This window comes from Solea senegalensis, linkage group LG20, assembly GCF_019176455.1.
Source record: "Solea senegalensis isolate Sse05_10M linkage group LG20, IFAPA_SoseM_1, whole genome shotgun sequence".
In the NCBI taxonomy this organism is placed as follows: domain Eukaryota; kingdom Metazoa; phylum Chordata; class Actinopteri; order Pleuronectiformes; family Soleidae; genus Solea; species Solea senegalensis.
The window spans coordinates 13059479-13083767 of NC_058039.1; the positions used below are offsets into that span (position 1 = coordinate 13059479).

The 24289-nt window shown below is 40.7% G+C and overlaps 1 protein-coding gene across 8 annotated transcripts in view; it reads left to right on the forward strand.

Moving 5' to 3' along the window:
* pleca (plectin a) overlaps positions 1–24289 on the forward strand; it is a 112874-nt gene that overhangs the window by 52186 nt on the left and 36399 nt on the right. For 4 of the 8 annotated variants that reach the window (XM_044052582.1, XM_044052573.1, XM_044052577.1 and 1 more), the window contains 2 exons: positions 21001–21062; positions 23586–23675. In XM_044052582.1, the coding sequence (XP_043908517.1) occupies positions 21001–21062; positions 23586–23675 (152 nt within the window). Of the gene's footprint in view, positions 1–1847; positions 1903–7127; positions 7247–12233; positions 12391–17688; positions 18190–21000; positions 21063–23585; positions 23676–24289 lie in introns of those variants that run through there. The other 4 variants (XM_044052579.1, XM_044052576.1, XM_044052574.1 and 1 more) reach the window with 4 other exon arrangements.

Sequence of the window (24289 nt, forward strand, 5' to 3'; positions counted from 1 at the left end):
GCAGAAACAAGTCGGAATTTCCGAGTTTAGGGGGGAGTTCCTTTCACGGGAACGCCCCCTCAAGTTGTATTTCAGTGTCTGGCCCAAGATACGCTTGCGTTCATATTTTTTTTCCACTCATAGATGACACAGCTCTCAGCTCCGACCTCTAACTTCCTCTAACCTTCTCTTGTCTCCTCGTCTCCTTATCGCTATCTCCTCCCGTACAAGGACGCCATCCTTCTCGAGTGCCCAGTATCAGCTATAGTGTTTTCATAAATTACTTTTTGTTGCCATAATTCTCAAAACCATAGTTTGATTCAAGCCATTTTAGAAGACAAATGTAAATCCACTGTACAGCTGTGAGCAGCGTGGTCAAAAAATGTGCTGCAACAGTTAACCCTTTACCACCTTAGCCTCAAAATGTCCGTGCAGACCTTTTTTTTTGGCTTATTTTAACCATAAAAGGGCCAGAAAATGTCCTGTGATAACTTTCAATATATGACAGTTATTTACAACTTAATCCACAGCAACTATTTAAAATGAAGAAAACAACACTGTAGTTGTACATGAACACCAAATACTTTGCGTGTTAAATTTTAAATTTGATATTTAACATAACATTTGTTTGAGTTTTTGTCCCAATGTCCAAAAACAGGCCAGAAAATGGAAACTAGGTACAGGCGTTTTTTTCCAACTCTCTCTTCTCTGGTGACAAAGACGATGATTCTCCAGCTTCGTGCAACAGCGCAAGTGAAATTACCGTAATAACCACATGTTGGCTTTGACGCGCAACTTCTCATCTTACAGAAACAGTCGGAATTTTTCCGATAGCACGAACTGTTACGTAATTACGGTGATTCAAAGTGGTGTTAAAGTGTGAACCATTTCCCCAACTGAATTATTTGCAAACTATTTTTCTTTTGAAATCTCAAATTTCAGGGTTTTTTTTTTTATATATGTGGGTATTTTCTAGTTTCTTTGCTCCTCAGTGACAGTAATATCTTTGGTTTTTGGACAAATCAATGAATCGAAGTTTAGGGAACACTTCTTGCACTTTAAACCATTTTTCAAATACATAATGGACAAAGTTTTAGTAACAAAAACCAAATGTTAGATGAATACATTGGAGATCAGCCTTTCATTTATAAGATTAATTAAATAACACAGTGAAGCTGTGATTCACATATCAAGCTGATTATCTCTTGGAATCAGCTTCTTATTCACAATTATATTTAAGAGCACTAGTCATGATTCATACTGAAGTTTGTAAAGTTTGGAAAACACTGATGTACAGCACAGATGTAGGGATGTGACTCATTTGTCAGATCATATCACAGCTTTATCTCCATTTACTGGCGAAAATGTTGCCTCTCGCTTTGGCTCTCAATCAAAGACGGTTGCAGTGGTCATACATTATACTCCATATCCTGTGCATAAGAGCCACATAATTGCTCTGTGTCCAACTTTTTTTTTTTTTTATGGCTTCCACAGTGAAGTCTTTGTGCCAGCTGGCAAATTTAAAAAAAAAAAATCCCGTTTTCCGTTCTTTGTCTAAATCCTGTGTGGAGCGTGAATGTGTGCAAACCCCGCACATGGATTATATCGTCAGAAAAGCATCACGCATGAGAGGCTGTTTCCACTGAGGAAAGCCTCGCAAATTAAACCAAACGCACTCGTGTTTTCACTCCCCGGCCGTTCCTCCGCACTCCATCTCTCTCTCTCCGTCTTCTTTCTCTCTCTCCCCCCCTCTCTCTCTCTTGCTTTTTTCTGTGCTTTTTCAGCACGCCCCCTCTGTGATTAGAACACAATGTCGGGAGGTCAGATTTGACTCCTTGGCAGTTCAGTATTCTCTCTAAAAGTAGTGAAGACACTGAGTGGAAATGGACCTGTGCTGTTGTTTCTGTCCAGGACCGGTGGACGGTAGGTCTACCACTTCCTTTTTTCTTTTTTTTTAAAGCAGGAATGTACCATTGTCGAGTCTGTGTTGGTGTAATTAAGGATGCTGCAAACTTTGAAGAAATTAAAAATCCTGCTTTCTGCATGCTCCCTGAGGACACTGCCACTCCCAACATCTGTACCGCTTTAGATTTTAAATATCTCACGTGTTTCCTTCCACTGCTCTCACACTTTTACTCTCAGGAAAGACTTGATTGTGAACGACTAAGACTAAAAAAAATGGACATTTCACTGATTATGCCGGACTGTACGGCGCTGTGAATTTCTCATTTTATCACCCGCGTGAGAGTATGCACAGAATGCATCACAATATGGGAATCTTTGAGCTAACACATGGCATGTGAGGAGAGTGGGAGTGGGCTGACTCCTCCCATGAAGGAGTGGTCGAATGATTTGATGCCAGACATCTGTACTTGCTGCCCTGGCCTTTTATTCCCTTTGCTCCATCTTCACGGTAACAAATTGCCAATTTGAGAGGCCAGTCTTCTTAGCCTTTGGGGATTTGATTATTTATATGTTCAGATTGGGATCACATGAGGGGATTTGGCTCAGGACATGCTGCAAAAACTTCCAATCAGCATTCCTCACTTACAGTGACTCTTTCTTCTGTGTTGCATGAGTTCCTCTGCTTCTGTTTGCAACTACTGGTCTTGAGGCAGGACTTCATATGAGAACACTCTTGCATTAAAATGACATTGTGCTCTTGCCAGCAGTGACTTGAGGTCTAGGGTTGTGAGCTTGTTTTACGGCACACGGTTGCATCACTGCGGTGGATGTGTGATCATGACACAAGGCTCGGGTTTTAAGTTTCTACCAATCTATGGAGATGAAAGTGACACCACTCCTGCTGCAGCACGGCAACTAATGTTCCCTGCCTCGTCCTCTGACAACAGAATCACTGGTGTAGATGTTGTTTTGCCTGCAGCTCGGTATTTTTGATGTATCAACAGTGATGGACGAGTGTGTATGTGAATGTGTGTGTGTGTGTGTGTGTGTATTTTTTGCAGTCACAGTCAGAGAAACTCTCTCCAGAGTCGATAATAACAAGAAACTTTTATTTATGTGGCAATATCTTTAAGAAGAAATAAAAATGAAAAAAATAAGCAAGAAAACAGACAATTTACAGCAAAGACCTGGACAGTTACAAGATAATACACTAATACATTATTATTACAAAAATAAAATAAAGAACAGACATTAGGCCTACAACAATTAACTAAAAACTCAAATTTCTGCTTATTGTATGTGGATATTTTCTCTCTTTTTTTTGCCCTTCAATAACCATAATATCTTTGGTTTTTGGACAAATCAATACACTTGACAGCTTTGTAATTTTTAATTTTATGATATTAATTTAATGGACAATACAAGTAATAGATGAATCCAGCACATGATCAACAGATCAATCAGTAACTCCTCAATGAATAAGACGGAGAAAAAGATAACATTTTTGACTATTATTAGCATTTTTGAGAAGAACTGAAACTAAAACGTTAGAAAGAAGTTGAATAAAATTATAATTAAAGTATGAGATAAAACCAACATATTTACAAAACAAAGCACGATAAATGAACTATTTTCCGATCAGCCTGTAAATAACTTTACCTATGTTAACCCTTTTTATTTTATTTTATTTCATATATTGAAATTATATATGTGCCCCGATGACTGAATATCCGATATTTAAAGCATAATCTTTGAGTTTTGATCAACATTTTTTTGGACAAAAACAAATGTTATCAACAGCGTTTTTGTGTGTATCTGCGTCCTCGATTACCTGGTTTATGGAGCCCTAAAAGTCCATAACAATCAGTTCGGACACTGCTGAGAGCGCAGGGTTTGATTGTTTTCCTGAGCTCTACGAAGCGGAACGGTACTTCCGTTGACTAGTTACGTCACTGGCGAATTTCACCACTCAATCACCACCACTCCTCTAGTGCCCTCCTAGTCCAGGCACATCCGGTGACGTACTTTCAACCATAGAAAAAGAAGAACTACTCTGTTGCTGAGCGCCGTACAACCGATATACTCAGCAGCTACAACAAGAGTAGTTCTTCACTCTCTACGGTTGAAAGTATCAATATAAAGCAGGACACAGCACCAAACTTCACCTAAAGGAAGGAGCAGTGCCATTACAATTTTTACAACTCGTAAAACTGTCTTTGTGTGCTTGTTTTGTCGTTTAGCATTAGCGATTAGCTACAGGCTAAGCTACACGCTACGCTCATGTTTCATTTGCATGTGTGTTTATCATCTCGGTAACCACAGCGTTATCCAAGCTACAGGCGTCCTGCAGCAGTCTTTCACTTGTCAAGGAGTTTGTCCATGCCAACCTCGAGCAACTCTAACTTAATGAAGCATTTGTGTGTATTGGTTTAGTACTTGAATGCAAAGTGTGTGAATATTGTTTATTTTCAATATTTAATTTTGTTACTTTACTGAATATTTAAGAGTTGGATAGTGCCCTGTTTATTGTGTAATGGTATACAGATACAGAGATTTGCACTACTGAAAGGCCACATTTTTCCTTTGTTTTTCTTTACCCAAGTTAACATTTGTGTTTCAATTGTGCCCTTCAATTCAAAGTTCAAACAAATACCAAATGCTCTAAAATACTGTATACATAGGGTTTTTATTCTTCATTCAGGTATTATAAACATCTTTGACATATAGGATGTTAAAGAATGTAATAGCATTATAGAACATAAAAAATAATGTCAGTTGCTGAGTAACTAATTACTTTTACAATGTGGTAACTGAGTTACCAACTCAATTACTTTTTGGGAGAAGTAATTTGTAACTATAACAAATAACTTTTTTAAAGTAAGATGCCCAACACTGGTGATGAGACATTTACATCGGCTCGTTTGTAGCCACTAGGACGTTTTTGACCATAAAAACGACTTCATGTTTGTAAGCACAACACCATATCTCACATATAAGTGAGATAGGACCATGCTATGGCCTCTTTAATAATAATAGTCAATAATAAAAAAAAACACTTTAGATTCAGCCCTAAAGTATTCCATAAAGGTTTCATAAGGACTAAGCTCTGTAAGAGCAGTTAATGCACAGGTGTAACCTAGACTATATTTAGAGGAAAAAAGGCATGTGTCTTCGAACCTGACACGCAGTGTAAATTTACCGCACTTTGTCAGTAAAGCATTTGTAAGTGAGGCTGATTGACACGTTTAAAAAATGTCTAAATGAGTGTGGATTATAGTGGTGTTGTCAGAAGAGGCTCAGATCCCCCCCTCGAGGCTTTTCACTGTTAATGACAGGGCACGTCATGATTTAGAGTTTTTAAAAAAATGCTGTTGGAGTTTCTGAAACAGTAGGCGGTTTAAACGACTGTGAGCTTTCTGGGAATCTTATATGCACTGGTTCTGCCGTCCAAGCATAAGGAAGCAATTAGACTTTAAGGAAACGTAGTGAGGTTGCATAATGGGAAGGGATTGATAGCGAGTGGGAGATTTTTTTGTGAAGGGAAAAATAAAATGGAGGAGTCATGGCTGCAGCATAAACACTTGGGGGGGGGGAAAAGAGGAAGGGGTCGTCCTCGGCTGATCTATGACTCGTAAAACCATGATGGAAAATAACTGCGAAGAAGCTTCAGCGAGTAAAAGGGAAACAATATAGAAGGAATGATGTGGAAACTTTGACAGACTTTGGCCCAGTCACCTTTCTCATTACTCCTTGGAAGTCGGTTACTAGGAGAAGTGGATAAAACGAAACGAGACACCAAGGCTGTCATACATTGTGACGAAAGTAGACGCGAGTTTTTGGTAGAAATTGAACGTGCCATGATCAAAAAATATCGTTATCATGAACTATAGACGTATCAGAAAACATCATCAGTGTTTGGGGATATTGGTGGACCAGTAAATTTTACGTAGGGATGGCGCAATATACTTTTTCATGTCCGATACCAATACCGATATCACACACTACCGATACAATATCACCTGCTGTTAACAAGAAAAGTTTGTGCCATTTCAAGCTATTTCTGAGAAATAATTCTCCTACTGTGTAAAATAATATTTAAAACAGCCCACTTTATTTATTTTATTGTTTGTACATATTTACATGTATTGCATCGGATTTCTACATTTTTATCTGTTCGATATCAGATATCGATAATGAGTGTTGTATCGGCTCATCCTCCATAAATGTACTATGGCACTTTTCTGTTATACAGTTCTAGCACTACTATGCTCGACTAGACTCTACTCCACTCAGTTTGGTATCAGTCAAGTCATTTTCCGTTACTATAGTACCTCCGTGTTAGAACTGTATGAAAACTGGCAGAAGAGACTGAAAACATGTTTTGTTGTGGTTAGTGTAGCTATACACCATGCTAACTCATATAGCTAGCTATAATAGTTTCCTTGGATTTGGTTAATCTGGGGGGAAAAAAAATGGACAAGAGGCACTCGTCAAACAAAGATTTATGACATTTTGTCCCAGATTAACCAAAACCAAGGACACTGTTACCATCTTTGGCAAAAACATGTCTGCATACATGTTTTTGAAAGGGTGTCCCAACTTCTAACTTGTTCCTTGGCTCCAAGGACAAGAGGTAGAACAGTAGGGATAAACATAAGGAATAGGACTGTACTTTTAGCTTCTTATCAAAGCTTCTTATCAAGGCTGAGTGTGTTGTGTGTGCGTGTGTGCCTTATGTATTATTAACTCCTGCAGATAGTTTGCAGCTCGGAAAGTGGTGGGGCAATTCCTGTAGGACGAAAGTAAGAGGATAAAATTTCTTTTCAAGCTTTGTCAATACTGTAAATTAGGAGAATTAGAGTCAAACGTAAAACTAAGTGCCAACAACTGAGAAGAGAGAATAGAGAGGAGAAAGAAAGAGGGAATTGTAAAGTACAGGGAAAGGAAAAAGGGAGAGAAGAAGGGAGGGAGGGGGGAGGAAGAGAGGCAGGCAGGCAGATTGGCCACATCTCTCAACTCTGTACTGAGTCACAGGGAAGAGAAGAGAGGGAGGGGTGTCCGTTTGTTCCATTCTCTCTTGTAAAAGTCACGGACAACTTGGCTGCAGCGCTCGTTTTTAAGTCTATGAAGGCGACACACCCCTAGGCGCTGCCTCCACTCCCCCTCCTCACCTTTAACCCTCCCTCCTCCCCCACCTCCTCTCGTGTTCCCGCCCACCTGCCGTCAGAGTCTGGGACTCTCCACTTTGTACCAGGCCCGATGCCGGCAAGCCCCCCTGGAAATGTGTTCCCAGCCCTAGTGGTTGTGGGACACATTGTTACCTTGATCGCGGTCTGGCAGTGGAGAGTTCGCAAGAAGAAAGGTAAGAGCAGGCTGAGAGAGTCGCAGATACGAGCCGGAGAGAAGTGGAAGGTGGAATTCAGCAACTTTTCTGTGTAAATAAATTTCTCTGCCGGCTGTCCTCACTCCTCAGCGGCCGTCGCTGCTCTCTTGACTTGTGTGCTGTTGTGGCGCACACTCCTTCTCGCTCTTCCTCACTCCCCCCCACCCTCCCTTCTCCTTTTTTTTTCCACCTCATAGTCTCAGTTTCCTCTGGCTTGGAGCTGTTGCAGTTAACCCTGTAATTGCTGACTGGAAGTTATGTGACGTCAGAGCTGGAGAACTTTTTTGTTTTGGCATCATCAGAGTTTTGTTGTGCACACCTGAACAGTGTGTGGGCTTTTCTTGAAAAGTGCCTTTAAAAACTTTCTCAAAGTCTGAGCTTCTGCTTGAGTTGTGTTGCCCTTTAAGGGGATTTGATAAGAGACTATTCATCTGCCCTGAGTTGTGGTTTCTCCTGGCATGTAAATATACTTGAGGAGCCGGTTTCTTCTTGGAATGTTCTTAAGTTATGCAGCACTCATGTGCTACCAGTGGTAAAGAAGGAGCCTAAAGGTTACCTTCAGCTGTCCCAGGCTTTTCACGTCACCAGACACACCTCAGCGACGTCTGTTTTTAGTATTGACACAGCTTGGTGGCCACACCCGTGTAAGCCACACACCCTGAGGTGAATTAAAGAGATGTCTGGATGACAGTCTGCAGGTGCAGCGAGATAAAGGATGTGTGTGCCTTTTCTGGCTCAGAGTTTAATGAGAACCAGTTTTACCACAAGAGACTGACACAATAAAGCTGCTGAAAACAATGAAGTATAGCCTTAAGTCACATTATAATGATCAGAATATAAAGCATTAGTAAGAGGATGCGCGTTTTGAAAGTTGCTCGACTGAAGCCTGGCACTGATGTGTTCTTATTTATGTTATCACTCCCAGTGGTCTAGTAAATTCAAGAGTCCATTTTTAAAGGAAGTCAAGGAAGACACACCTTTAGCACATATTTACTGTGACTTGGCTGAGTTTGTTATTACCGGTTGAGTAACTTTCATAGGTGATGAGATGAGAACCAGCAGACACAGATGCTCTCCTTGATGTGAATATGATTTTCTTTAGTAGTAATGTAACACAACGCCAATAAACTGTGTGTGTAAATGAAGGTTTTACCTCTGATTTGTGCATTTCCCCAAGTGTTTCTTTCATTTTCAGACATTTATCACAATAATCATCAATATCAACCAATTTGAAAAGCATTTCTTCCTCCTGAAAGCTAAATTGCACACACGGAGGCTCATTACGTAAACCACAAGTGCAGATAAAAGCATGATTTATACAACTCTCAGGTTGGACTGTATCTCCAGCCCAAGTCCGTTTGTGTAACATGAGTGACCGTGTGTTTCTGTGAGATGAGTTCAGCTGAGGCACTGAACAAACACTCGGGTGACTCGTTTGACTGGCAAATTGAGGGAGAACATGACGTTGCAAAAGTCAGCCGAGTGCTATCTCTACCTTCTGTCAATATTCAACCGTTTGGCTTTTGAGGAGATCTGCTTTCAGCCGTGTGCTTGCCGCAGTGCGGACCGTGACTCTACACTCTGTGCATCAGCAGTGGCCGTGTTTCTTCCTCCAAGCGGCTGCTGTCTGAACTTTAAAGATGTATTTATACCGCAGGCGTAGAAAGACGGTGTCAATTGATTTCTGTTTGTCTGGATGTGAGGTCATTGTTTACATTTCAGGTCCAGCACAAATCAGCGTCTACAGTACGTGTCAATACGTCCGATGGTTAAGGTGCAGCTTGACCTCTTGTGTAAGTTGCGCCACATATTGTTGCAGCACCAAGGTGCCTTTGAAACAGCCAGGAAGGTGAAAGTAGGCAAAAGGGATTTCACCCAGAGCCAGGTTTAAAAAAAGCTCATGGAGCGCCACACATGTCTGCTGGCTGAGGGTAATAAACCTGACACGGGGGGGACGGACGGTGGGGGACGGACGGTGGACTGAGTATCCCGGAGACATGTCATAACAAACCAGAGGAAGAAGGTGGCTGCTTGCTTTTCCTTCCACGAGGCCTTACGGAGAACCTTGGGACCTTTTAAAGGAATCTGGTCTCCATGTGGCTGCATAGATAAAGAGTCACATACCAAGTGACTGTGTGTGTCACTATAAAGTAGTGGTTCCCAAAGACGCGGTCGGGACCCACAAATGGCTCACAGGAGATTTCCTTTGGGTCCCTGAACACATTTTCACAGTATTCACAACCCTCTTGAACTGAGATGGTACATTTTAAGCGGTTTATGCTGTAGTGGAGGGATTCTCAGACTGGGTCGGGACCCACAGATAGATAATTTTTTTCCGTCCCCAAACTAGTTTTTGGAGTTTTCCAAACTCCCTTGAACCCCCTTGAAATGATATGGTACAGCTCAAGCGGTGTATCCATGAGTAGAGTGATTCTCAAAGACTGGGTCGGGACCCACAGATGGGTCACAGGAGAACTATTTGCAAACTATTGCAATAATCTTATAAATGGATTATTCTTTAGTGAGATATGATCTCAACGTGAAATTTCGTTGCGTGTCTATTTGGGTGTTCCACTCTTCCCTTGTCTTGACACTTTGGTTAATGATTTCGTCTCAAACGCGTCTTTCAACACTGAATTCGTTCAAAACCATTTAGGAAGCCACACCCAGTGTTCATGGACGACTGACGGCTGCTTCTGCTCGACCACATGCCATGTGTGCTACAATACAGCACGCTGGAGGACTGGGTTTCTATTCTGGCATGCGGTGTACAGCTGTGACTCACTTTCCTTTCACTGTTGGCAGAAATGACAGATTTAAGGAAGGAGGGCAACTGAATAACTGAAAAGTGTTGGGGTAAAAAAAACAACAGGCCATTGTCTGAGGACACTCCGAGTGGTAAAACAATTGCGTGCCAGACACGTCCTCACATGCCCCAACAATAACTTAAGTAATTTGAAACACATCAGTGGTAAGACTCTCTTTAAGTCAGGCTTGCCATCTGTTGTACAACATAAACTCTGCGTATCAAGGCCATTAGAGAATTAAGTAGATTAGATATCATTCTTATTTTATTATGGTTTGTTTAAATTTGCAAATCTGTCGTCTTAAAACTGACAATATCTACAAAGACATTGAAGCTACTGTAAAAAAAAACCCACAAAAATATGGTTGTAACTATAATACCATGGAATATCTTGCACAAGTACAATGTAATTAAAGGCCGTTACACACGAGAACAAGTTTAGGAGAATCCACAAAAGTTATTGGCTTTATTTTCACACAGAAATGGCTTTTGGGGAGCCCCTAAAATGCTATTCTTGGAAACACTGGGTCCCAGAGTGAGAGAATCTCAAAACACCACCCTTGTTTTTTTGCGTCTATGACCAATACGCAACTTTGGGAGAACAATGATGTCATAGCTCCACCTATTTTGCTCTTGTATTTGTTGAATAAGATTGCTGAATGTAAGAAATCTATTTTTATTAACTACCACATTGAAGTTTGTTGTTCTCTCTATGTTGTTTTTCAAGTCGAGAAATAAAGAAGAGATGTTAAGGAAAATAATTAAAGGTCCAGTGTGAGAGAATTAGTGACATCTAGTGGTGATACTGTAGATTATAAAACACAAAAGACTAATCCCCTCATCCTTCCCTTTCCTAAGGAGAGGGGTCTGTCTGCAGAGAGACCTTAAGTGGGCGGACCTAGAAATGAGTCGGACAAATTGAAACCAAATTGTAGCCCCGCCCCCTCTCTTGCAGTGTGCGGATGGATACTTTAATTCTAATTAACTACAGTGGCCTTCACATACCAGAGACTCGCAGTTTGTAACGTGAATTAAACTTGACAGCACAAGATGGCCGGCTCCATAAAGAAAGGCCCTTTACTAAAGTATATTAAACCCAACACAATTTTCTATTATATTATTATTAGTGATTATACACATATTTAAACATACTCATGGTTGGTATATTAAATGTATTTCAGTAAAGCCTCCAAAATGTTAGACACTGGACCTTTAAATACTTTGTAATGAACTTTATTTTGAAATACAAAGGCTGCTTTTGTGATCGTCAGTGGTGTACGTTCACATATTCCGTCGCAGGTTGTTAAAGCTGCTGATAATGTTCTTTAAAGTCAACCACTCCCTAATGCCATATCACACTTTCACTGTTGTGCTCACAGTCACATGGGGCTTGTGCGTGTTCGTGTTATGACTCTGGAGATGTGCCAGTTTCTGTCTGAGCAAGTGAAATATTTTAGTCCAGGAAGGAGAGAAAACAGGACTCCTCTGTCGGGGACTTATTTATCACCTTCAGCTGTTGTAAACATGGGAGGAGGAGGTGATTTATTAGACCTGCACTGTGCCCTCGTGCATGAGAGCTGTCACTACATTGACTGTGACACAAGAGAGAAGAGGGAAGAGTCTGCTGTCGAAGCTTGTAATGGTTTCAATATGTGTCCACTCTATGGAGTTAGTCTGCTTTGCATTACACGAGGCTCTGCTGGTTATGTAATTTGTTGAAAGAAATAAGGACATACCAGTGTATGTATAACCCTGCAGTGTGTGCGTGTGTATTCTGGGATGTCCCTCCCTGGCGCGCTTTAGTGGCACAGATCATTATTTTACGCGCAGCAGCAGCAGCAGCAGCAGGGGAGGAGTAGGAGGATGATGAAGCTGCTTTTTTTTCCTCTTCATCTGGACTGAACCAAACAAAAGGAGGCTGTGACAAAGTGTCTGCAATCTGACTCGACCCTGTGTTTTCGTTTTTTTCTTCTTCTGTGTCCTCCCTCCTCCTCCTCCATGTGGTTTGGAGAGCGCGGAGAGAAAAGTTTTGGAGGGCTGTTGCGTCCACACACATACACTCATTCACACGCGCGCGCGCGCACACACACACAAAGGGGGGCGTTCTACACACAGAGAGAGTGAGAAAACTCGCGGCGCGCTGCCCGTTTACGCGCGGCACAAACGCGCAGCAGAATGGCCGCAGCGGAGGAGACGCTCGCGCCACACTGGCACAAAGACATGGAGCAAAGATTTTTCTACCGACGAACAAACTACATCCACGAAATGAGCTGCGGGGAAGTCGGAGCTCATCTGTACAGTCGCATGTGCTGCGCAGGTAAGTCCGATCCACTCCGGTCCATCTCCGTGGGTATGTCCATGTCCGTGTCTCCATCTGTGTGAGTGAGGCTGTAACAGGAGGAGCTGTTTCTGTTGGGGAGGGGCTGCTAATGTTTATACTATCCGTTAACCTTTTCATCGCCTGCGGCTCAGTCCAACAGGTTCTTCAGTGAAGCCTGTGACTCATGTTTACCCTCAATCATTACTTTGTTAACGTTTATTCTCGTTTTTATGAAACTTAAAACCAGTTTATTTGTTGTTTTGGATTCTCATTACTGTGTAAACATGTCAACAATAGAGTCAACAGTAATGTAGAGTAATACATATAACTCAGAGTCAATTTACAATTTCAACAATAATACAGGCAGCAACATTTATAATTACATTCAATTTATTGTTGTTCATAATCATAATAATAAGCTTAATTATAGTATAATTAATTAATAGCACCTTTTCGTAACACAGTCACAAAGTACTGTGGAGTGATTTAAAATATGAAGCAGAAGGAAACGATCGCAACAACAACAACAATAATGATAATATTAATAAATCAGAAAGATCAACTAAGTTAATTGCTAATTAAACTGTAAAAGCTGTTTTGTTTTTTATATAAATATTCAGCTTCTCACTCTAAAAACTCTAATTGTGATGATTTTCTCCGTTTTTGGAAGTTTATTACAACATGACAAATCAATAGTAAATCAATTACAACTAAATTGTATGCTTGTTATTAAAAACCGTGTGAACATAAACAGTTCGGAAAGTAATTTGTGGACCCAAAAAAATTCTCCCGCAACCCATCTGTGGATCCCGACCCAGTCTTTGGGCACCACTGTACTAGAGCATTCGAGGTGGTTCTCAAAAACAAAACATGGAAATTAACAAACATTTAAACCGACAAATACAAGATTTCTCCCATAATCTCAATCTACACCAGCACAGTTTCCACAAATAATATCAGTATACAGGAACAAGAGGAACTAGATTATAATTAAACAAACGACTCTTAATGCGCTAAATTAACTGTCAGATTTTTGTTTTTGTCATTTCATTGTGACGTTACAGATAAAAGCGACATGTCATGTGGAGAATAAACCGTGTTTCTCACATGATCCATGTTTACAAACAGACAAACTCACTCCGAGCGAATGTAAACACAGCTTGATGTTTGTTTACCTTTATGAATGTGTGACAAACATCTTTTTTTTCCATTTCCTATAAAACATCTGTGACCGTTTAAATCACTGAGAAGAATCCAGAGCCTGAGCTCTCCAGAGGTTTTTCAGGCCAAAAAATACCACTCATTTGGAAATTCTGTGCTGGCTGCTCATGTGTTTTTGCTGTGTCGCCATGGCAACCACTCTCACAAATAATAAATCCTTCACACAATCAATAGTGACTGTCCATAGACACAAGTCAACAAACAGAGCACGGCCCACACTGATCTTGGACCTTGTTTTTTTTTCTTTTTACAGTAGTCCGAGCTGATACGAGACGTTTGTCGGCTCCTGGTTAAACATTAAAGTAGATTTATAGTGAGGTCGATCGCTGACTCCACTCAAATTCTGTACTGACGCCTCTCCAACAGCAGAGGGAGACAAATTAGAGCTCATCTTGTGCTTTTTAATTATGTCTTGGCTCTCACATGTGCTCGTCATAAATCCTCATATTTCCATAAGCAGGAGACTGTAAACAACATGTGTGGCTGCTTATGCCTTTTTAAGTTCTCAGCACTCATCAGACCTTTTTAATTAAGACTTTAAATTACTGCGCTGCAAGTAAAGTGTTGCTTTGTTTGTCACCTGCACGTTAATTCCTCAGCTGTGCACATTTTTTGTTCTCAGAAATATGTTGAGGGTCAGTGGTAGAGCGAGTCGTCTTTTGACTTTGAAGGTTGTGGGTTTGATTCCAGGTTCCACTTGTCTGTGTTGGCAGTGTGTGAATGGATGAATGAACCAATTAGCATAAAATTATATATTTAGAGTCAAACTTTGACTTTGAAAAGATGCAAGAGAAGGAACCTGTGTTTAAAAAGACACAAAAAAGATTTAAAAAAGTAAAATGCCAATCTACGTAGCCCGGTTAGAGCCACTGTGGTAAATATTGTTGGTTTTTTAGATTGTTTTTTTTTAAATTTGCGTGCAATTCTGAAGGGGCTGTAAGCAATCAGGCAATTATGCAACAATGCGCTTTATATTTTAATATATATAATATAATATAACATAATAAATACTGTATAATATGTACAATAATTGACCTGTCTTAAACATTAGCACTTTACTATCATACAACGTCACTGGCACTTTATTAACAGGATTGGATTGGATGGATTGGAGGTGGTAAATTAGCCTCAGGCTACAACGTGAATTAATAATGTTTATTAATATGTATTGTCCCTTTCCTTAAATAAATAAAAGAAAATGATAGTAAATGAATCACACTTATTTTATCAGATGGAGAAAAACAAAAGAAAATTGGCAAACAATATCAGCCCCCACAAAAAATGTGGTGGCATCAATCAGCTGAATCAAAATCGTCGTACAAAAGAACAATGATCGACCTTCACCTTCATCACGTGTGTTTTTTTTCCCACCTTTCACCACTTTGGTTAGTTTTTGGCATCAGTCCCTCCGTCTAATAATAACAGACAGATTTCTGTGTTCCTCTGAGGCGGCGCATGCTTTGACACTCTCTCCCTTGGCAGCGTCAGGTTGGATCTGTCAGATTTTTTTGCCCGCGGGGGGCCTCCATTCCTCGTTCCTCTCACCTTCATTCCATCATAAATCCCCGTCAGGAGCCAGATGAGAACCCTGCATTGGTCAACATTCCTGTCGTCAGTGGCGGCGCTGACTCAGCGTGCTGTCACATGCACAGATGTAGATTTGGACGATGGCGGTGGTCGCCGCGGTGGTGGTGGTGGTGTTATCGCAGAAAGGCGGCTCCCCCTGTCTGTGAGCAGGGTGGGCGCACCCTCGGCAGGAATGCAAAGACTGTAAAAACTACCATCCCTCACTGCTCAGGTTTATCAGCACATGTTATCAGTGAGAGGGAATGGAGAACACACCACACAATAGCACAGAGTGTGTACCAAACAGCATGGTGTTGATAGTCTTCACTGATAATCATGTAACCTAAGAGAGAGAGAAGAAAAATTGGGATCTTTGCCTCCAGTGGTTTGCTCTTGACAGTAAAACAACAAATCTAGAAATGCAGTTATGTAAGAAAAAGCAGTGGAATATCTACAATGCACAAATGCTCTTAACCACCATTTTTAATACATAATATGTTTATAATAATCTGTTTGTTACCTCGAGAATGAACTTTTTCTTCATGCAAGAAAACAGAAAGTTGCTGTTTGAGTGGGTACTTTTCTGTACCTCAGTATTTTAAAGATACATAAATGTCTTTTAAGACACTAAATTGTAATTTCACTGGTCCAAAAATGGACTTTCACTACCGGATTGATGGTTCTATGTTACAGTGTCAGCAGCTCCAATTTCTCAAGTCCTGACAAGCCACCTCACTTTTTAGGCATCCCAAAAATCTCTCCCTTATAGAGACGTACTATATGTCAGCATGTGTGTGAAGAATTGATGTTCACATAGGTGAAAGGTGTACTTGACTATTTGGGTACTTGAGGACTGTGTGACAGAACAGAGTGGACTACTGTGTGAACACACACACACGTTTGAGTTCATCAGAAATGATTGTAGATGATTCGTTGAGTCGTTTTGTTTACATGCACATGGAAAATATTCAAACGCAACAATTCTGCTTTTCTTTATGCTCCCGTGCACAGAGACGCGCACTGTTCTGTGAGTGCACACTGACACACAATGGCTGCTTTGTTCCCGCAGCAGTGTGGTCACTCCATTAAGAGTTATCTGAAAGCCACTTCTCACTGCGTCCTCTGTCTGTCTCTCGGTTCACTGGCGTGGTCGGACAGAAGCTTTTGTACAAGTTTGGAAACGTATCTAAGGCCAAAAAAGACCACACCACATGTTCCAAACAAAAGCTCCGCCACGCAGGTTGTTCTCATTAGGAACTTTTAAAAAGATTCTATTCTTCCTGCTGCTGGATTCCCTCCTGTAAAACCCGCCTCACAGAGAAAAAAACCACCAGACACAGAAACCAAAACCCTAGTTTTCCTTTAAATGCATCCTCATGGAAGAGCAGAGTTCGTACCACGTTTATAAAAAGACTGAGGACATTGTTTTGACTGTCCTGCTCTGCTGCTTCTCTCCACTTTTCACTGTGTGATTGTCTTGTCTGGCATCTCCGGGGTCTGACCACACCCTTGTGCACACACAGCTGAGTTTCAGTCATCAGTGGATGCATCCATCATTTTACTGGATCAATAATGTGCTTCTTCAAAATCAATTGGGAGCCATAACCCTCTGTGCTGCCCTTACTACCGATCCATGACTCGCTTATTCATTGTGTACTACTTTATCCTCCACGCGAGGCTTGTGAGAGGCGGAGTCACACCCTGCACAGGTCACCAACGAACAGCCATTCGCTCTTAAATTCACAACTGGGGTCAATTTTGTGTCCAGTAAACTGCATGTTTTTAGACTGTGGGAGGAAGAACCCAACGAGAACCAACGATCACATGGAGAATTTGACTTGGTGTGTTGGTGCATTGAAATAGAATAAAATTAGAAAACAAAAGTAACTCTCAAACCGATCCAGGTTTTGAACCGGTGACCTTCTTGTTGTGAGACAATATTGCTAGCCACTTCGTACAGACTATTTACCATATACATGTGTAACACTGTTACAGTTTCCTATGGATATTCTTGCTTTGGCTGCGGTATATATCTATATGTGTATATATATATACATATGTATATATATATATATATATATATATATATATATATATATATGTATATATATATATATATATATATATATATATATACATATATATAATTGCTATATGGTAGAGCAGTTTTGACCTATTTAGGTTAGAATAGTTTAGATCTATTTAGGTGGTGCGTTCAAGTACCACGATAAGAAGAGGTTTCTGGTGCGGCTGAGGAGGTAGAGACGAGCAATTGATGAGGTTTGATGCGTTGAGTTGACTGGCATGTCAGGTTGGGGGCGGAGCATCAAAACAATCAGAAAAGCGCCTGATTGCGCAAGATGCGTCAAAAATCTCAACACAGACTCTAAAATCCCAAAAAATGCCTTCTTTGATATTATTATGTCAAAAGGACAGGATCTTCAAACTAGATCTGCGTCTGTATATCATGAGCTCAGGTGTGTTTTTGTTTGTGTCGTTTCTCTCCTTTCCTTAATGAGGTTTGAGCTCAAGTGACAGAGCTGCACCATGTAGGCGGAGAATCTTCCCTCCTGTTCACTCACTCACTTGCTCACTTTGTGCTGAATGATAACCTCTGACACTGAAGCCTGCGGGCAGGCATTTTGCAAGAGCTGCTGTAAAAGGAGAAAAAGAAAAAAGAAAAAAAAAGCCCAGAGAAAGCAGATGAAGACACATCGGAAAAGAAGGGAGGAAGACTCGTGTTCTCCAGCTGACTTGAACACTCCCACTTCACGACAGGATCCTTCAGTGTGAAGCAAGCGATCAGAAACGTGGACGTCTCACACAGGAGTGGACGACACCGCTGCCTCCAGGCTGTTGTGTTTGTTTTGCATCCCTGAGGTGACAGCGGCTGCAGCAGCAGCATGGCGATGGATCCCAGACTCAGAAACTCCTCGGACAGCGTGGGCAGTGACGGCGTCTTCATCGAGGACTTGCACTATCAGGGAATGCTCAAGGGTTACAAGAAAGGTACAGTCTCTTTGATTTAGAGCAATTCTCGTCGTTTGCGTTTGGCTCAGTCCGTTCTGTATTTTTGAATACGATATACTCTCTTTTATAAACGTAGTTTAAAGCCTGAGCTTGCACTGACTCCAGTTTTGTCTGTGGTCATCTTCTGCCTCCCTTTAATCAAACGAGCCACACCCCTTCATGTGTCACCGCTTTTCCTCCTTTTATTGGCCAACTGTGCTGACACCCATTCTCAGACTGGACAGAATAAGTGTGCTCCACTTATTGGACCAAACTCTGGTCTGAATATTTGCAGCAGAGAAGAAAATCTGTTTGTTAAACGAGTGAGACTGTAAATGTTTTTCCAAATCACGGCTGGTTCTTTTCTGTCGTTAAAGATCTTAATCAAGGTCTATTACACAGTGAGTCTATTGTACGACGGCGTATCAGGGCCAAACTTTCGCGAATTCACTCCTAATATTATGAGATTCTAAGCATTTCAAGAGGTTACATTTTGATTTACTTAAAGAAATACTTATACTCCTTCCAAAAAGAAACCAAGTCTGTTTGGAAGGAGCAATCACACACACTTGGAGGAATTCATCTCTTTTGTGGAGGAGGAAATGGCTGGTTACTACTGGTTACATCTGTGTGCTGTTGCACAAAAAAATGAGGAAGGAGTTTGACTTTTTTTAATATTACGACTTTATTCTCCATATTCTCTCCCTTCAGTTTGGCCCTAATACTTTGCCATACTATTGTAATATGTGATTAACACACAAGAAATAAATAACTTAAGTGTAGAAGTATGTCTTTATCTCAGTTTTTTGAAAAAAAAAAAAACAAGCTTAACTGTGTTATATGATGCAAGGATCAGTTGCACCAAAAGGTGCTTAAAAACAGCATTTTATCAAAAGATCACATTCTGTTTCCAGCCGTGTCACAGCTGCTTTTTTTTAGGAAACATGACAGAGACATAGCGGCAACACACACACACACACACACACAGTCTGAGGTCACCTGATATCTCTCACCTCATCTCAAAACTTTCTCTGACTCAAAAGATGAAACGTCCTCAGCCCAAGTTTTGTTTGGCCCAAGGCTGCGGCGAAACACAGACAACAAGCAAACACAGTTATACAGAAATTTGTGAGGTTGGATTGTCGTGTATTTCACTGGTTTGAGTTGAGGAACTGTGACATGAAAAAACCAATGGTTTTGTCCTGCAGACAAATTGTTTTAGTGATTTAATCTCACTTATCCAACCTGGATTTAATGTCATGATCCTTTAATCTCATTCTTGACTAATGGAGGTTTTATTTCTACTTTTCTGTCTGGTGTTTGTGAGTCACTGACATGATGTCTCTTTCTTCTGTTTTCTCTGTTCCCCTTCCATTTTATCACTTTTTTTTTGCATTTAATCTCTGAAATTGCAATCACTGACTGACATAGAGGAAGAAAAATCACACACAGTGGCTTTAACTGTCTCATGCCATTTAATCAGTTTGGGTAAATGTCTCTGTTTTGGTCCTGAATACTTTCCTTGTTGCTATGTGGAGACGAGTTGAATGTGTACTGTCCCTCCTGGTAGCTGCTGAAACAATAATCAGCCTCAAAAATCAAAGCCAAAACAGCACAAGCCCTGCAGGTCAGGACATGTTTCCCCGTAGAGGTGCTAATCTGACGGATGTCAGATGTTATCCATGCATTACGCCTATCTGTTGTTGTTTTGAAGGACATATTTTAAAGACGGACAACCTTTAATAAGTCTTTGGTTACACGTTCATTGTTCTGTTTTGTGGTTTTAATTAAAGGAGCACAAATATCCCTCATATTTAGTTTGTGACTGTGGGAAATTAAATGATTTTTCCCTGTTGGGTTTCATTAGATGTTCAGCCAAATCTGTGGTTTTGCACAAAATACTTTTTTGTTGCCGATCGTCTGGTACTTTTCTGGAAGCTCGCACAGGAAAATGTTACTGTCAAGGTTGTGGGATTTCTAAATATAGAAAATCTGAAATGACTTCTGTTTTAATATTCCTTATTTTTTGAGTTCGCTCCAGTCTTCACTGGACCAGATACAGGATCTGGATGGGTCCTTGAAAACGCTTGGATTTTAATGGCGTTTTTTCAAGGTTCTAATGGTGTGTCTTCACTTTTGGGAAAAAGTGCCAAAGGATGACTGAAGTAGTGACTGTATTTGTTACACAACAACTAACTTAATGAGTGAAAAGTTTGTTAACATTGGAAGAAATAAAAGAGAATCTAAATAAAAACTCCACCTGGACCTTGTTAATGCATGTGGCCATGACTACAAATCAATTATAGCTAATATCACATTTTAATTAGAATTAAATAATACTTTGGAATATCTATGTCTACATATAAATTAACCACAGCTGTAAAGGGCTGTAACAGCGTGACCTTGAAAAAGGTGTATGATGGCAGGCTAGCACTTGTTAGCCGATGTTAGTAAAACCAGTAGATGAGAACACTCTGTATTTTTCATTCAGAAACAGTGTCACAACACGTCCATGGATAAAAACGGTATGAATATGAGTATGAGTGACTTACTGTGACACAAATGAGACACTAGTACAATTAGCAGCAGTGCTAGTAGAGTGCTTTAGCTGACACGAGCGGCAGCCATCTTTGAATCCTATGTCCTTGTTTGTGAGGTTGCTAGACTTTCTGGAACGTACCATAAACCATAGTGTGGCATCTACTATGAATGAATGCATATATGGATGTTTTGGAGTCTAAAAAGGTAAACTTCTATACCATTGCCACACTGTTAATGACAGTTTTGTCTGTTTTTTCTGTCACTCCTCAGATGAACGGGACCGAGTTCAGAAAAAGACCTTCACAAAATGGGTGAACAAGCACCTGATGAAGGTAAGAACCAACTTCAACCACACTCTCTGACACAAATAATTCCTTAAACAATACAAGAGTGTGATACATTCCTATATGTATCCGTATAGGAATCTTTTGTGTCCTTAAATGACCCTTCAAGTTTGGTATGCCGAAGATAAATTCCAGCTGTTTCACACCTGGTTAACCTGGTAATATGTTATCTATAAACTACACCAACTGTCTCCATAAAAGTCACTGTCTCTCACTGTCTCGCGTCTAAAGTTGCCTGAAAACACAAAACAAATTTTGTTTGAAGTGAACTGCTCTGGTAAAGGTGAAAAACATCTCAAATCACCTTTTTTGTGCACACATGCCGTTCGTATTAACTGTATGCGAGTGAGTCACGAACACCTGGTCTCGCTTTAGCAGCGGTTTTTCCTGAGTGGGGTTGTGAGCCATGGTTGGTCAGGTTTCACATGTGGACTCCAGACAGTCAGAGTGGCTTCTCGGGGCTTTGTAGGGAAACAGGAAACGTTCATTCCCTCACTGAATGTGCAGGAGCCTCCACCTCCACCCAGCTAAATATGTCCACAGTCATGACACTGGAAAGCTAAAATGTAAAGTGTTCTGGCCCATGACCTTTTAAAGGAAGACACTCCTTCCACTGTGTAATATGCAGCCTGCTGGTCTAAGCAGAGGAAAGAATGCAACTTCAAACAAGAGAAACTCAAATAAAGTCTAAAAACAAAGGGGTTAATGTTGTGAATCAGTAATTGCATATAACTATGTTGATAAACAGGCAGCTGTATAAATCTAAGGGCTCGTACACATGAGAACAAGCTTTTTATTCACATGGAATTGGCATTTTGGGAGTCCTAAAATGCTATTGTGGAATGTGGGTACCAAAGTGAAAAAATCTTGCATTTTCATGTATGCAACCAATACGCAGCTGTTGTTGTCTTCTTGTTGTATTTGGAGTGCGTACAGTTTGCACATGATCTTCTTCCCCATTTGTTTGTGTCTTTTACACAAGAACTGGTGTTTATTGAAATGTGGGGAATGTCCTCGATCCTCTGTGCGGGTCCTGGGACTTTTTTCAGAAAACAAAAATCCAAAACTGTCATGGACATGAGGTGTTTTCGAGTCATGGTCATAACAGAGTCATGGGATTAAGGTTTGAGCCTAAGAAGGCTTAATTGTCACAGATCGCTGAGTCTCTAAAGTTTGTATTTTACTACTTCACATTTGATTATAGGAAGGAATGAGAGCAGACGTTTAATCTGTGTTTAATCTCACCATTGTTTATCCTAAAACAAACCAGATTATTCCAAGAAAAAAACGTTCCAGAGGAGGATGTAATCAAATTGGATGTTTAAAAGATATAATCGACAACAACCTTCATCTTTGTCTCGTGTCTCATGCAAACCAGCGTCTGCGTGTTTTTCCTTCTGTCCCTCTCTTTTCTGTCCCCGCAGTTTTATATCTTCTCACGTTAATCTGTTTCTTCTTTCCATCCTTCATCCTGTCCCTCAATCCTTTCCCATCAGCACTGGAAGGGAGAGGTAGGTGCTGAGTGGACACACATACATTCATTCATTCATTTCTTTCTGCATGTCTGTGTGTACATTTTTAATCCTCTCTCACCACCTTTTTTTTATTATTATTTTTACCTGAACTCGTAAGCTGCTTGTAAGAATCTGATCTGCAGGAAAAAAACTATGGGATGTTCTAACTAAATATGGAAACTACGTCTGAATATAAATAAAATACAGCATAGTGAAAGTATGTCGACCATTCCAGTAAAATGTAACATCCTACCGAAGTGATTCCTCCTTTATCTGGTTCGTTAACTGTGTGATCCACATATTGTGTTTTATTGTGTGTTTTGTATCTTGTCATTGTGTTTTTTTGCCCATTTACAGAGCAAACATCGTAAATGAACTTAACAACGGCTCATCTAACCGCTCATGTTCCTTCACTTTGTTAACCTTGTGTGTCAAGTGATTCCATACTATGGCCATAAGAATCAGACATTAACTCCAGTCCCTCGCTGTTTGTGCTCTTCCTGTTCAGTTGTTTTTACCTCGTGTAAAAATCCTCACTGTCTTTCAGTACGTTTCCATGCAAAGTGAAGTCGAGCAGTTTTTTATCATGTTAAGCTCCATTCCGTGTATTTCTACCATCCATTAATTTCAGAATATTTCATTTTTTAAGCCAGGCGTTTCAAACTCAAGTGAACGTTAAAATGGACCATAAATATCAAAACCAGACATTTTAAGGTGATATTGAGTGGCTGTTTGAGACCTCTGCTCTTCGCTGACAGAGCATCAATATAAATAATTTGAGAAATTAGATTTTAGTCAGACTAACATGTTTACTTGTGTCCTTTTTTTCTGTTGACGTGTAAACGTACTGATTGTCAATGAGATCGGCCGCAGTTTGAACTGTGTTTGATTACAAAAGCAGTGATTCCACACTGATGCTGGAAGACTGATATCACGGTTGACGTTTCATCATAAGTTACACTGAAAACTGAACTAAAATGTCCTCTTCTGTCCACAGTCCCAGAGACACATCACCGACCTGTACGAGGACCTCAGAGATGGACACAACCTCATCTCCCTGCTGGAGGTGCTCTCTGGAGAGACACTGGTGAGCTATAGTGACCTGTGACCGTCTGCTCCTGCTGCTGTAACCTCCTGACCTTTTCCCCCTGCTCACCTGTCCTGTCCATTTTACTTTGTCTTTGTTCCAGTCGATCATTAATGTCCTAAATGTTGAGTCAGACTTGTCTCCAGTGTTGCATGTGTTGAATTGGATTCAGAGTGTTTTTTGGACATTTTTGAGGTCATGCGCTCTCTTTTACGTTACTTACCTCAGCGCTGGTCTTTTTTGTGAACACGCCTCGCGGTGTTGTAGACTAAAAACACTAATTTTCATTATTTGCATCCATTTCGTAACCTTCTCTGCACTTACTTGTTTGACCCCTGTTTGTTTCTTTCTTTTTTTAATTCCTTTATCTAATTCCTGTTTGCTGACGTTTGCCCTGACCTTTCCCCCCTCTGCCTCTGCCTTCCTTCCTACTTGCGATGCTCTTGCGGTGGTAGCCGAGGGAACGTGACGTTGTGAGGAACGTGCGGTTGGTGAGTGGCGCCTGGACTGTGGCTGGCCGCCTCCTCGGGCGTGGCATGTGTCACCACCCCAGGTGGCTGCTGGGTTGTGCATGATGACAGTCACACTCCCTGTTTGTTGTCCCCTGTGTCAAA